At 45.2% G+C, this 9,440-nt stretch overlaps 1 protein-coding gene across 1 annotated transcript in view; it reads right to left on the bottom strand.

The window, feature by feature from the left end:
- Positions 1-3,605: 3,605 nt before the first annotated feature.
- Positions 3,606-9,440, bottom strand: part of rgs12b (regulator of G protein signaling 12b) — a 38,584-nt gene continuing 32,749 nt past the window's right edge. The window contains exons 10-18 of the mRNA XM_070827948.1: positions 9,099-9,249; positions 8,929-9,023; positions 8,472-8,684; positions 7,880-7,953; positions 7,620-7,746; positions 7,408-7,504; positions 7,196-7,263; positions 6,009-6,180; positions 3,606-5,620 (exon numbers count right to left, since the gene is read on the bottom strand). Coding sequence (XP_070684049.1) covers positions 5,016-5,620; positions 6,009-6,180; positions 7,196-7,263; positions 7,408-7,504; positions 7,620-7,746; positions 7,880-7,953; positions 8,472-8,684; positions 8,929-9,023; positions 9,099-9,249 — 1,602 coding nt within the window. The 3' untranslated portion in view covers positions 3,606-5,015. The remainder of the gene's footprint in view (positions 5,621-6,008; positions 6,181-7,195; positions 7,264-7,407; positions 7,505-7,619; positions 7,747-7,879; positions 7,954-8,471; positions 8,685-8,928; positions 9,024-9,098; positions 9,250-9,440) is intronic.

Raw genomic sequence — 9,440 nt, 5'->3', positions numbered from 1 at the left:
CACAGCATTTGATTAATCTCAGGCTGCCACTTTCTAATAGCCGCCCTCTTTAGTGTGTCTGGGAGCAGCAGCACAGTAGTTGACATCAGGCCCTTCATCTCAGCTTGAAGCCTAGACAATATTTCAGCTGCTGCAGAGACGGTCAGAGTCACAGAGGCCACATCAGCAGACCAGACAGAGTCTGCGAGTCCACTCAACATTGGGCTCCTCAAACAAACGTCGCTTTCAATTTACTGCGGTCTATCTGTCCTTTGCCCTCACTCTGCTCCAACTGTCTCTTGACTTTGACCATGGAGGGCAAGTCTGAAGTCTGGTACACTGCTGACCTCATCCTGCTGCCACGACAACGCAGCTCCAAGGCCACACCCTCCCACTTCCTGTCCAGCTCTGAACCCGGGGAGCCCCGGAGGTCCCGGGACCCTCTGCGGGTTTGCCTGCTGTCCTCTGGCTCTGGGGTGGCTCCAATTCTGTCCAAATCCAAAGCTCGTTTGGGGGTGGAGTGGCTGGAGCGGGACGAAGGGGACTTGGATTTGCGACGTGAGCGAAGAGGAGGCCGTGGCGGGGGAGGAGGGGGAGAAAGAGAGGGAGGGATAGGGTTGGAGGATGTTGTTCTTCTGCTGGGCATTCTAAAACCTCCTCCTCCTCTTTCCGTCCCTCCCCATCTGTCTCTGTCTTTACCTGAGGAAGAGGAGGCTGCTTTAAACGGAGAGGCTACAAAAGAGACGGGCGGAGGTGGGACAAAAGAAACAACAGAGCACTCGCCCACCATCACTGCAAACAATCCCCGTGCAAGGAACACTCAGAGAAAACACTAATTAAGAGCCACTTGTTCTGGATTTTGGTGGTGAAAGTCTGCAGTGCAGAGAGAATATGAATAACAACGCAGACTGTGAGCTAAAGCCAGAGGAGCTTCACCCCTTTGTATGTTTGGATGTGAAGAAGAGAGTGAGAAATTAAGTTATTAAATTATTCACATTCTGTCAAATTCAATCAAATAACCACACTCTAACAGCCATGTACAGCATAAAGCCAAGTGTCCCAACACCATGGATACAGCCACACACACACACACACCCACTCTTTGTGTGTGTGTGTGTGTGTGTGTGTGTGGGTGGCAGCAGGAAACTAAGTGGATGTGACAGATATTCCCATGCTGGCTGTTGGCTATGACATCATGGGAAAGAGGGTTAGATGGTGCTCAGGGTGAATGTGTGCGTTTGTGAAAGTGCTAACAGAGGTGTCCCCGTCTTCATACAGCCTGCTGCCATCTACTGGCTGAGAGAGAGAGAGAGAGAGAGAGGGAGAGGGAGGGAGGGATGGATTCTCTCATCTGGTGACAGCTGACTTGCCTTCTGTTTGGTTTCCCCACACAGCCGGATTTCAGTTGATCATTGCGTGACTTCAAACCCGCCGCTGCATGTTGTCTCGTTCCCTTTTCTTTGATATTGCTTTGTCTCGTTTCAGAAGACGCAAAGAAACGAAACTAAACAGGCGTTTGACAGCATGCGAGAGCAGGAACAGCACAGGTGTAATTCACAATGAGAACAGAGACTCAGCCACTGCTACTGTTATCGTTTCCACACATACTTGATCTACAGATGTTTCCACTTGTTGCCTGATTAGAGCTGATCTCCTCAGGACTGTGTGGGTGCACTTGATTTGGCGTCTCTCTCATTCTTTTGCTAGTTTTCTTTCACCAGTGAGGGACAAACAACATCAAACGACATCACCGCCTGCTTCACCAGCAATCGTAGACTGCTCAAAAATAGGAAAGTACAAAATATTTCAAGTGACAGTAGAATAACTTGTTTTAAAGTGTGCTAAAGCAACCACGAGTGCATAAACAGTTCAGCTGGCTCATTTCCAGCCCTGTATGTCATACAGTACAATCCACTTTGCCCTTAGCTCAGCCCAGGAAACCTTCTTCTCTCGCTCTCTTTCTCTCTATCCACTGTTTTTTTTTTTTTTTGTTCCTTCTCTGACCAGCAGATGGAGCCATTTGAGATGAGAAGCTAAATTGTGCTGATGCACTAATTATTTTGTTGGCAGTGGACATGGGCAGCGGTCCCAGCGAGAGCCAGTGAATTGAAACACTGAGCCAAAACTGTATTCATATAACGGGCTCTGTGAGCAAGGTTTTCCCATGCAATTACAGCAACAATAAGATAACTCACTGGGCCCTGCAGCATGAAGACAAGAATCACACCCAGACACTGGTTTACGTTGGAGAAATCTCAGAACTTCCTTCATTTTCAAATAGTGATTTTTAACCATGAATTACGTTTGGCCAGATTAACTTTAAGCTCTTATGTGAGATGAATAAAACTACAAAGGAGAGTTTCGGGTGTCCTCCCAGATACAGATCCTTGTTTGGTTTTTTTTGTCCTTTTCTATCTATTTTCCCAACATTGTGCCTGACTGAGTCGTTCACCTCACAGCCAGACAGGAACTCAAGTTTGTTGTGTGTCTGTTCAACTGAGAGGGGAAAAAGTGGAACGGTCAGAGGCATTTCGTTTCCCTCCCTCTCTGCGTCTCTGTACAGATATGTTTTGCTTAATTACATGGAGCCGTTGAATACAGTTGGCACTGTTGTCACATGTCAGTCCCGGAGGACACCGAAACGCAACAAACAACACTGAAGAATGAGTGAAATGAAAACCGCTACAGGATAAGATCATCATGTGATGCTAAAGATACACATACATGTAGATGCTCTGCATTTGTACGTGAGCATATAAATTTGAGGAGGAAATGAGTATCTTGTGTGTGTGTGTGTGTGTGTGTGTGTAGATGGAAGAAACAGAACCTAGTTTTGTTTGGGGGCTTCCAAAGAGCCCAGCATGACAAAGCTCGCCTAACAAGGCATTGAGCAGAGGGGAACCCATGCATAGCTAATAGCCCAGTACCCCCAAAAGTCTTTGTACCCCGAAACAAAAGCCCTGTCCCACAGACAAATACACACACACACACACTGCAGAGGCAACACAGAGAGAAGGAGAGGAATATCAAGTGAGATAAATAGGAGAGAGGTTGTACAGACGGAGTGAGGTGGACAAAGGTCAAAAACAGAAGAAAAAAATAAACTGAAGAATCTGCCACATTTTCTTTTGAAAGAATTTCACCTAGGAACGATTTTAGTCAAGTTAAGAAAAAGACGATTAGAGATTAACAACCAAGTTTTTGTTGGGATAGTTATTCCCTGTGGTGGAAGAAGTACTCAGATACTTCACTTAAGTAGAAGCAGAAATACAACAATGGGTTAGGGTTAGGTCAGGATTTTAATATGATAAAATATAAAAATATAATATTACTCAAAGTAAAAGGACAGAAGTCATATTATAGTACTTAAAGTACCAAAAATAAAGACCTATATATGTTACATTATTAGCTTATTATTACTGATGCCTATCAATAATGTCGTTTTATGTGAAGACTTCACATGCAAATGAGCTAATAACTAAGCTGTAGAATAGGTGTTTTCCCTCTGAACTGTGGTGGAGTAGAAGTAAACGGACGTACAAAGCTGGGGGGAAACAAAGACATCGGATATGATTGGAAGTCTGAGAGAAGACAGGAAGCTGCTCACATGCTGCTTCAACCTTTAAAACATTTATTTGATCTATTTACAGACAGTACAGTCAACTGAACAGAACAGGAGAGAATTGCTTTCTATTGTGACACAACTGAAGAAACTGCATGTCTGCAGTGCAGTCCAACAATGACTACAGCAATATGGTGATTTCACAAAGATGACTATATACAAATTAATACTTTTAACTGACAGATTGTAAAAATGAAAGAGGATGTGGGATAAATTAATAGTACAGGACAAAGAAAGAGTAAAACCTTTAAAAAGTGAAACGGTTTGACTTGTTAATCCAACTTTTCCAGCTAAAACCCTGCAGGGAAACACTGATGAGTTGCTAGACCGAGAAAAAAAACAAGTGTGTGATGTAGTGCAAAGTTGAAGAAGAGAAAACTGCTCGTGTGAAGTCAGTGCAGACGTTTCTGAATGATTTGGTCGGAGAGCTAGGATGCAAGTGAGCTCCTTTGCTGTAGCCTGTTTTCATGAGTGGCACGAGGCCTGAGGTGACAGAACAGTGGTGGAAACACAGAAGGTTTCTGTGCTCGATGCAATAAAGAACAGCTGAGCAAATGTGTGTGTTCACGGTGCAGTAGCATATGTTTGTATTTATGGGGTCAGCATGCAGTGTGTTCACAAGCGTGAAATGCGCTGAAACAAACACACGGCCCACTTCGAAGTGCAGCAATGTGGCCTCCGTACTGCTGTGGATCTGGAGCAGCTAGTGATTGTTAGAAAATATAGCAAACCTGTGGCAGCTCAGCCACCTGCAGCGAGAAAGTGACATTTTGAAAGGTTAAAAGCAAAAGAACCAGCTGGGAGAAAATGATTCTTAAAAATGTGTAAAGATGTGTAAAAGTCTTGTTTGTAATTGGCTAAAGTGCATTGTTAGATTCTGTACATTGGGTCAGGGGGATGGAGGAGGGAGTTTGGCACTGGTTGTCACCAATTCATCCTGAGCTCATCCTTGAGCTTATGTCTCCAGAAAGAAATCCACAGCAAGTCCGCTCTTAAGTTCACACAGATACACACCACGCAAGGACAAGTTCTGCCTGAGCCTAATGCATCCATTTTTCCTCCCCTCATGTGTCTGACATATTCTATCTTACAGTAGATGCTGGCCGCAAGGTTGTACATACATCACTACATAAGTTCAGTTCATCGGTTGACTAAATTAACACTCACTTCTACCGCATGTGATGAAAGTCAGTCTTTTACATGACTTACTGTATTTTACACTGGAATGGAGTCTGGAATGAAATGTTCTGTAATTTTAATTAGACAGCAGAAAGTGGTTTTATGAAATTAAGGGAGGAGATCTGGATGCATTCTGGGCCACAGACCTAGAGAACTTCAAACTGACTCTATTGGGTCTCCAGTCCCGCTCACAGTCAGGTGAAGGGAGAGGTCAAAGTTCAAAGGTTTCAAGAGTTCACACAGGGGAAGTACCTGAGCTAGGCCGGCCGTCCTGTGCTTGTTGTTGGGGTCGGGGGTGGGGTTTGCACTGTACAGGCGAGGGTGTGATGTAGCTTAGGCTGGGGCTGTTAATGTCCCCCTCTCCCACAAGAGTCAGATCGGACAGGGTGTCCTCCTCCAGCATCTGGACCGATTCTCCCCTGATAGAGTCCTGGAGAAGGCCACGCTGGGCACCCTGGGACGGGTGGATGGGGGAGATGGTGCCAGGAAACGGAGGAGGTGGTCTGGCTTTCCTCCCCCCTTCACTCTCATTGGCCAGTGCAGAGTCCAAGCTCTGAGACTGATGGCTCGCGTTGAGCAAGTGGGTGCTGCCTCCTCCCCTGTCATTGCTGTTCGCCTTATTGCCCCGGCGACCGCTGCTAGGGAAGCTGCCGTTGTTGGGATTGCGGGAATATGGGGTGGAGCAACTGGGCTCAGGGTCGTAGGGAGGAGGCGCTGCCTGGTTGGTTGCCACTGGCGACAGGCGTAGAAAGTCTGGGAGCTGTAGGTCGCTTTTGTTTAGCAGGCCTCGCTGGTCGTCTGCTCGGTTGCTCTGAGCTTTGGATATGAGGTCGAAGAACTCTGCAGGCGCACACACACACACGCACCAAAGAGAAACAGGTATACATACACGCATAAGCACACGCATATGTACATGCATGCGCACACACACACATACACAAATGAATAATCACCCAAAATAACATCTTGAAAAACAGTCAAACTTATTCACAGTAATTCAGTAAACAGAAAAAACATGCAGCAGAGGGTGTGTATTAATCAGTTAGACAAGTCAAAGCTACACGCAATGTGAGCAGAGACTGGGCTACATGTAGCTAGCTAGCTTTGAAAGCATTTGGTGCTGCTTCTGTAATACTGCAGACAGGCAAAAGGGTTAGTGTGATCACAGCAACACAGCTACAGAGAGAGAGAGAGAGAGAGAGAGAGAGGGAGGTCTTTCAGTCTTTACCTTCAGCTTCGTCTATATTAATCTTTTTCTGCTTTCTTTTCTCCGGAGCCTTATGGAGAGAGACAGAGTGGTTGGGTAAGGGCTGGCTGCTTGTGTCATGGCTGGGCACAGCCTTGCCGTTTTCCCCATGGGGGTGGGCTGAACCAGCTTTCCCTGATGGCCTGTCCTCCCCCTGGGGGCCACAAGGAGAGCGGAGTGGGGCATTAGAGCCCTGGTGAGTCATGATGGTGCAAGTATGGGCACAAGTAATGGCTACACGTGGGGACTAATGCTACTGAAGGCGACGAGGGTGACAAATTGTAAGATGAGAACAATTTGATGGGGGGGTGAGGAGGGGGGCACAAACTTCACTACTGCTTTTGAGAAGAAGGACAATTAAATTGAATTAAAACAATTCTGATAATTGTTGAAGTTGTAAACAACTGAAATTGTTGGTTTTGTATAATTAATAATTAGTCATAGATGTCAGACAACAACAATGTCCACTATTGTGAGTACTAAGCACTATCACCATGTAGGGTAACAGTTACACACATCACAACACCAGAAGAACCAACTCTCTACTATGTAAAGCCACACACCTGCCCTTTAAGTGGGAAACAACCTAATTGAAGTAAAAGATTCTTCAATCAACCAGGAAAGCAATAAATGACCATTTCAGATTTGGTCATGAATCCGTTTAAAATCCCAAAAATAACAAAAAAGGACAGAGAGCAATCTAAAGTGCTTCTGTCACCACCAACTAAGTCCTTTCCAGGTGCAAAGAGAGAGTTTTTCAGACCCAGCAGAGGCTCTTCAAGGCTGGGCTACTACTGCCTGGCCACTGGGTTTGTTATGGATGAAAGAGAACCAGCAAACCAGAGAGAAAAAGTTGACGATGCATTCGGCCACAGGCAGACCACAATGATGGAACATTAGGAACCTTGAGAGTGTGATGAGGCTCTTGGCCTCACAGCAACAGTGCACATAAACACAGTCAGACACAGCCCGAATGCTGCCAGAGACACACATCATACACCTGCACGTATTTTTAACATGTTGCAAACAGACATGGGTGATTGGAGACAGCAAGAAAGAGACACTTAGTAGCGTGACATCATCAACCAGGAAGTGGAGACATTCGGTGGGTTATGGATCATTCCAGAGCGAGGAGAGAGTGGCAAATAAAAAGCAGGAGGAGATCTTACTGTTGTTGATTGGTTTCTGTTCGTTGAGGCCGGGACGTGGCTCTTGGCGGGAGCTGCTTTCTGTTTGTCTGCTGAATGGATGGAGGGGAGCAGATGTAGAGATACAGACGCAAAAATTATATTAACAGAGAACACTAATAAATACTGGTTGGAACTCAATGAGAGACAAGAATTTATTACTGCCAACAACTGCACGTGTGTGTGCTCCGTACCTTTTCCAGGAGTGTTTTCTGCTGTGTCTAATACCACTCGTAGCCCGTCCAGGTTGGATATAGGAAGACCTAGATCTAATGGCTCCATCTCCCCACTCTGCATCACACAGACACACACACGTGATATGAGTTTGACGTCAACACATGCACCAATAAATGTCTACTCTTTTTCTTTGTGTCTACAGGCAGCCAGAATGGGGGGAGAGGCTTACAATGCGTGCCACCAAGTCAGAGAGGTGCAGGCCGTATTTGGCCACCACAGGCCTGAGGACCTCAGTCACTGGCTTCGTGGGCTTTGCTTTTAGGCCCACCGAACGGTTAATAGGGACCAAGTCCAGTCTGGAAGAAAAGAAAACAACATTAACATTTTCTGTGGGTAATCATGGTTTTAAAAGTCTTTCCTCTCAGCTTTACTAATAATTTTGGTTTGAAATGTTTCATTGCTCATACTGATCACTGCATATTACTGTACCTGAACAGAGTGCGTTTTTCTAATCTGAGGTCCCGAGAGCACAACGTCATACAGTCTTGGTCCAAAACAAGTGGCTGATAGAATGAGACAGAGAAAAAGAGAGTCATCACCATCTAGTTGCCAAAGTTTTATTTAACTGAAGGTTAAATAAAGCAGTGAAAGATAAAACTGTGACAAGAACTACATTCATATTTTTTGGCCACAAGCGGTACTCCACAAAGAGCTGAAAATCAACCACGTTTGACTTATGTTGACCTTGCCAAGTGGATATGGCCAGCAAGTTATGAAACTACTGAACCCAAACAGTGAGCTGAAAGATACAGAAGTGCTCTGTACAACTGAAAGGACCTACAGTCAGGCGATAATTCTGTGGGTTCATCACAACAAGAGACATCTGTCACATTACACATAATTCTTTGACCTATTGTTTAGATAAAAATATTGTTTAAAGCTGCTTTAAAAAATTTTTTTATAGCTTTTCATGTAACTGCTTTATTGCTTTATTCGTTTCACTGTGATTCGTTTGTGTGTTGTGGCCGTGAAGCCCAAAATAAAGGTCTTTAGGACAGCCCCACATTCACTTGTGTTGTACCTTCTCCCCTCCGACCAGGAAGAGGTCTATAGCTGCCAGGTTGATGCAGAGTTTCTCACAGAGACCCAGCAGCAGGTCCCTGATGGACACTCCGGCCCTCAGTGGCACAGAGCAACATGAGCCGTCCGGCAAGCTTATGTTACACTGCCTCAAGGGGGCGCTGCCCCCACCACGCTCTGTTGACACTGATACTGCACCACGGGAAACATCACCCTGAAGGAAGAATACAGAGACAGGGAGGTTGAGACACAGTAGAGAAAAAATAAGAGAGACACTGGAAATGGAGGTTGAGAGGTGGAAAAACATTACTTAAGTATACTCAGTGTTTTTAGTTTGCGTTACTTTTTTAAAGCAGAAAAACTGAGAGGAAGAGTTTAAAGATAAAACAGCTCCATACTGGAATCAATGTCTCTGTGCCTGTAAGTGTGATGTGATAACTAATTATCTAACGGCTGACCTCATTCTTGCCCGACCCCGACGTCCCCAGCTCCAGACTGGCCCCTGAAGACAGCGAACCCTGGGATTCACGGCGACCGTTGCTGCCAGCGAAATCTACAACATTTTTTGGTTAAGAATCAAACTTTCCAACTGAAGGAAGTCATAAAATGCTTAATAAAAGCTACTGACTGTAGTTGAAGTCGGCCAACTCTCGTTTCTTCGGGCCTTTGCCGAAGCTCCGGTTGCGGGACCAGGAGAAGAACATGCCTTTCCTCCGGTCTCCTGAATCATCCCGACTGTCCTCATTTAAAGATCGGCCAGACTTGCTCTTTTTGTCCTCCTAGAATGAGACACAGAGACATGACACAGAGAAAAGAAACCCACCAAAGGATGGAGAGCACACCCCAAAATGTACTATCTGTTGTCTATCTATCTAGATGGCAATACCCAGAATTCTTTTTTAAACAAATTTAGAGAATTGTAAAAAAATCTAAACAGCAATTCTTTGATTTTAATACAATTGTAATTAAT

The sequence above is a fragment of the Pempheris klunzingeri genome, chromosome 3, assembly GCF_042242105.1.
Source record: "Pempheris klunzingeri isolate RE-2024b chromosome 3, fPemKlu1.hap1, whole genome shotgun sequence".
Lineage (NCBI taxonomy): Eukaryota > Metazoa > Chordata > Actinopteri > Acropomatiformes > Pempheridae > Pempheris > Pempheris klunzingeri.
Note: the sequence above shows the minus strand (reverse complement) of the source record. Positions and strands in the feature narration are given on the sequence as shown.